The following is a 6,000-nucleotide window of genomic DNA, read 5'->3' as shown; positions in this document are numbered from 1 at the left end:
CAGACAGCAGAGATGAATAAACCCAAAAAGGTTTCATAAGTAGATTTAAAGTTGGAAAAGACTGGAAAAACAATTAATTCATTCAGCAAAAGACAATAACACTGGAAAAACAGCAAACAAAATATTTCTGGTCTCACTTTTCATTGTTCTTGGCTTTATTCAAAACATACTTGTAATGTAAAATGGAAAGTTTTATTTTAATTCAAAAATATGTTTAGTACTACAACCTAATTTATATATAAAAAAATAATACTTTTGCACATACCTCTAAACCTCTTAGATGAAGGAATCTGGACAAAGTCTAAAATAATGGGGGGACAAAAGCTCAAAAATAGGGGCAGGTTTTAAATACTGTTCTTATAAATGAGAATACTAGGATTTGTGTTAGCATGTATTTTCTGAAGGATACAGAGACTGAAACTCAATGTATGTCATTATCTGCTGACTTCAGTCCTCCATATTTTTTTAGAAGACCAATAATTTTATGAGAAACACACAAAAGAAAAATATAAATCAAAAATCAGTACATTCTGTGAAAATATGGACAGTTGAGAGGTATTTATTTACAATTTAACAAAGCAAGCACTGCTTTTAGTCTTTTCTTTCTGACTCTTTTAATCTGCAAAATGCTGCTGTCTCTGTTGTGCAGTTCTTCCAGGCTGCATTGTTTTGACAGGTTTGCTGCACTTCTTAGACTTGATTTATTTCGTTTTCGTGCTTGGTTCTACTCCCATGCCATCAGCACTTTGTTGAATGGAACAAACACACCATGACCAGGCTTGCTATGAGATTAAATAAAAAAATAAGGCTTCAATAGATAGACATTTGATTGGGTTACAACTTAGTTGCATTGCTGTATAAACTTGATGCTTACAGCTCATAGTAATCAATGGAGGTTAAGGTAAATGATTTATGAATGTACTACAACCTGCCAAGCAGATCTTATTTGGAAATTCTGGGCTCCATCCTCATTGCATAAATTTAAGGAAGTAATTTAATAAACAAAAAATTGGCAGCTTGCAAACGGAGCACTTTGATTTTAAGGCTCTCTCATTAATTAAATAATGTTCTAAATAAATATCTGCAGTTTGGGTTTCTTTCACATCTATAAGTGACAGTTATTTTGCTGCCCTGTCAATAAATGCATATGATCATGCAGACAGGCACACATGCACAGACACATATTAGTAATCTATATGATAATAAAAGTCCTTTTGTGTTCACTTTTTGTACCATATAGCTTAAACTAATCACAGACAGATTTTATAAGGAGGTAAGGTGAACAAAAGTCTCCTGCACAAATTGCAATTCTAGGCCTGTTCTACAAGTCACACTTTTGACAACAATTCCTTTTTTTTCTTCAAATACTTTATTAACATTTTTGAGAATAATTACAACTTCGACAAAATTTAAGATGTTATATAATATATGAATGAAATAAATCCTCCCCCGGATTCTCAAAAGCTTGCACGGCATGCATGATTAGTGTAAGTGGAAATCTGGCCAATATGATGACCAAGCGATCTACATACGTGCTCGTTTCATGTGCGCAAGCACTCTAGCACTAGTGCTGCGCGTTTCCAGCACCCATATGCAAATTACCCCATTTGCAGGTGAAAACCATGCAAATGAGGTAAATCTGCCATCCAGGAAGCAGGAATCAGGGCATCAGTATGGTACTGCAAAATGGGAAACCACAAAGCGAGCTGACACCACAGGAACAAGGATAAAATTTAATGTTGAGCGCTTTCGTCACAAATTACAGTTGACTTCTTCAGAAAAAACAGAGTGTCTCCCCTCAGCTCCTTAAATACTCATTACAAAGACATCATTGACAGATGTATGTTAACCACCATTTACATTTAAAGATACAGACTCCCTTTTTCTTACATACAAAACTAAAAGTCATGGATGAGAGGAGGCCCTATAGAATATTTACTTGAATATAAAAAACTGTTATGGCAATTGAGGGTTAATGCCAACAGTAATCCAGGACTGAATGACATGGTTTCATTGACTAGTTTTTTGAAACTGAAAGCAAATTTGTTATGTACTTTGTTAACTTTTATTATTATATTATTACAACATTATTATTAGAGCATTTTATCATTTCACATAACTTATGTTAACATCTTAGGCTTGAAGTTTTTAACATTATTAGATATCATAAATAGCGCAACATGACTTTTAGTTTTGTATGTAAGAAAAAGGGAGTCTGTATCTTTAAATGTAAATGGTGTTTAACATACATCTGTTAATGATGTCTTTGTGATGAGTATTTAAGGAGCTGAGGGGAGACACTCTGTTTTTTCTGAAGAAGTCAACTGTAATTTGTGACGAAAGTGCTCAACATTAAATTTTATCCTTGTTCCTGTGGTGTCAGCTCACTTTGTGGTTTCCCAGTTTAGTACTGCTACATTTGGTTTTCAGTATGGTACTGCAAAATACAAAACGGAGCTATGACAGCTCCAAATACAGGCTGCATATCATTGAGGAAGCATGCCAATGGCCAAGTATAAGGCCATTGGCATTGCAAACAATACAAAAAAAATAAATAAACCTTTCTTTTATGTTAAGCTGATATTGGCTGTTTAAGCATAGTGCAGCGGCGCGCAAACAGGATCGAGGGAAAATAATAAAATAAATCTAAAATAAGCATTCTAACTAAAATCAGTAGTCTGCCATGCAAGTCAATGGCAGGCAGAAGACAAGCTGGACAGTGAATAGTGGTTGTTAAGGGGAGATGCTCAGTGTGAGACATGTAACTATGCATTAGCAGGCAAGCCTATGCAAATGAGGAGAAGGATAGTGAATCCAAGTGCTCCCCAGCATGTGAGGCAGGTCTCAACAGTGTAAGAGTATAAATAGTTGAGTGCAAGACTAGGAGGTAGGTAACATCATGGGTGGGTGTATCAGCCATACTGTAAGCAGATTGCAGCCCTGTGGCACGGGTTTGCTCCTAGCTTAGCACAGCTAAGCTAGGGGAGTGTGTCTAAACCTGTGTAGCACTCTTTACAAAGCCTAAGCGGGTGTGCCTGCCGCACACCGGGTTTTACAGGAAGAAAAAAGAAGTTAAACCAAGAAATAGCAGCAGTGTGCACATATGAGCACTCTGTTTGCACAGCGCGCACACGGGCTTAAACAGGAAGGTAATGGGAAGGGAAAACAGCAGTAGGAAGGTATTCAAGGAGAACTAGCTTAGCTGGCAGGTGAAATGTATCAGAATCAGCCAATTACACAGGCAGCAGACCAGCCCAGCCCAGAACACTACTATAAACCAAGCAAATACCTTCCCCTCTGTTTTTCCACAAACTCTATACCATCAGTGTATACAAGCAGGGAAATTTTAACAAACAAACCTACAAAATGAGAAGGGCTGCAGCAGGCAACATAGAACAACATGTGCAAGAGGCTGAGGGTGGTGAGGATGTGAATGCTGCCGAACAACCGACAGTGAGGAGATGGAGAAGAGAGTACAGACCCAGGGTAACCTACCAGGGGCTACATGAGCTGGAGATAGTGGAGTGCTATAGGGTGGACAGAGACCTCCTACAGCAAATTGTTGAGCTGTGCCAGCCACAACTGACACACCAAACTGACTGAGAGAAACCCATCCCAGTGGACACCAAGGTATGTGTAGGCATAGGTATGCTAGCCACAGGTACCTCCCAAAGCACAACTGGGGATATCATGGGGATCTCACAGGCATCATCATCCAGAGTATTCCACCAGTTCCTGGATGCCATGTCAGCACATGCCAGTGAGTATGTATATTTCCTCAACACCCGTGAGGTGTTGACCAGCAATATGTGTCTCTTCCACCAAATAGCAGAATATCCTAGGGTAGTGGGTGCTATAGACTGCATGCACATATACATCAAAGCACCACACGGTGAGCAGGGTAGGGCCTACATCAACCGCAGAGGCATCCCCTCCATCAACTACCAGGTTGTTTGTGATATCCAGAGCATTATAATGAATGTGTGTGCTGGCTGCCCTGGAAGCTATGATGAATCCCACATATGGCATCTGATGCAGCTGTACCAGAGATTTGCTAATGTGGACATCACCTACGGTCGCCTAGTGGGGGATGCTGGGTACCCACTGGAGCCGTGGCTGATGGCACCCATCAAAAATGCACACACACTTGAAGAATGCCATAATGAGGCACACGAACAGGCCAGACATATAATAGAGTATGTGTGGGATGCTCAGGTCATGGTTCTGGTGTTTGGACATATCTGATGGAGCTTTGCAGTATTCACCAGCTACATGTACCCAAATTGTTATGGTATATGCTATGCTACACGATATGATCCTGCGGAAACATCTGTGGCAGGAACAGCATGGGGCAGGGCCACACAGCCCCCCACCACTGCCAAGGCCTGCACAGGCACAGAGCAACCCAGAGAAGGAACAGCCTGAGCCTGCCCCTGTAGGCAGAAGGAGGTGTGCCCAGTATGCCCTGGCACTGGCAAAGAGGCAATGCATAGCACATGCACTGACACAGTAGGGACCCAGGGAATGACACCTCTCTCTGACTCGCACATACAGTAAAAGGGATGCCATATATGGCACTACCTGTGCTCAACCATGTATAGGGAGTGTACTATGTGCATCCGACATAGGCAGCCCTCCAGCACAATCTGCAAGTCTGGCACACCCTCAAGGTAAGTCAATCAATCTACCAATTGCCAAATGGAGTAGAATGTGTTGTTACCTGTGACTATGGTATGGATCTGAGCATGCAAGGGAATTGGGTGACTGAATGTTATGGCAGCAGACAGTAGACACCCATAGTGGCACCATGACATCTGCAACACATACTGGAGTCACCATAGTAGCCAGTACTACACAGGGTGACAAAACCCACTGCAGGAAATGTGCTGTGCGACATGTGTGTCCATATGACCCACACATGCCAGTCAGGATGGCTCACATACCCAACAACAGTCTCAGCCAGACAGACAGGTGTAGATAAACCCAAACAGAGCCTGTGGCATGGCCCCAGAATGATGACTATGGTTAACCCTCCCAGGCCTACACAGACAGACCACAGCATGGCAGGCAGTGGGATGTTAGTTCTGATGGGTAGGAAGACAGACAATAATATGTAGGTCAAACAAAGCCATGATCTGTAGTATACTGGTATGCCTTTAGTCAGCATGATAGTTAGCAATACAGAATGAAATGGAGTACCTGACATACCAGTACGGTCATAGCGAATGTCTACATTTCACATGTGCCCCCCCACATCCTACATAGAAATGTAATAACAGTCAGGTGTGTCCCCCACTCCTGTGTAGAAATAGTCAGGTGTGCTCCCCCCATCCTACATAGTAATGTAATAACAGTCAGGTGTGCCCCCCAACCCTATGTAGAAATGTAGAAATAGTCAGGTGTGCCCCCCATCCTACATAGTAATGTAATAACAGTCAGGTGTGCTCCCCTACTCCTGTGTAGAAATGTAGAAATAGTCAGGTGTGCCCCCCCCATCCTACATAGTAATGTAATAACAGTCAGGTGTGCCCCCCACTCCTGTGTAGACAAGTAGAAACAGTCAGGTGTGCCCCCCCCCACTATGCAGAAATGTAGTAACAGTCAAAGCCAAATGATCGATGGATACCCTGCAGAGACAGCATGCTACCTTTTGGTGTACAATATGAAGGTCAGCACTGCATCCCAAACAACCTGGACACGATCCACAGATTCAGTACAGACGGCCATACTGGGCATGCTCACATACTTAGAGAAATGAAGGCAATGTCAGTCTACAACATACTGAAAGGTCATACTGGGCATGCTCACACACAGAAACACATGAAGGCCATGACTGCAAACACCAGTGGACCAGATATATCTGGCAGTTGCAGTTATTAGTGCAGACAGTCGTCAGTATGCACCACTCATGCCTTGCACACAAAGTGGACAGGAATACAGACATATATCAGGACACCACACTATAATAAGCCAAAGGTAGATGTACATAGATGTGTGGAA

The 6,000-nt window shown here is 41.9% G+C and overlaps 1 protein-coding gene across 1 annotated transcript in view; it reads right to left on the bottom strand.

The window, feature by feature from the left end:
• Positions 1 to 370: 370 nt before the first annotated feature.
• The window catches only part of LOC122811733 (CAP-Gly domain-containing linker protein 4-like), a 1,328,591-nt gene continuing 1,322,961 nt past the window's right edge, over positions 371 to 6,000 (bottom strand). Inside the window, exon 8 of the mRNA XM_044083780.1 lies at positions 371 to 782. Coding sequence (XP_043939715.1) covers positions 725 to 782 — 58 coding nt within the window. The 3' untranslated portion in view covers positions 371 to 724. The remainder of the gene's footprint in view (positions 783 to 6,000) is intronic.

The sequence above is a fragment of the Protopterus annectens genome, chromosome 1.part1 (assembly GCF_019279795.1).
Source record: "Protopterus annectens isolate FY-2018-M chromosome 1.part1, PAN1.0, whole genome shotgun sequence".
NCBI lineage: Eukaryota > Metazoa > Chordata > Ceratodontiformes > Protopteridae > Protopterus > Protopterus annectens.
This window is presented reverse-complemented; position numbering and strand designations above follow the sequence as displayed.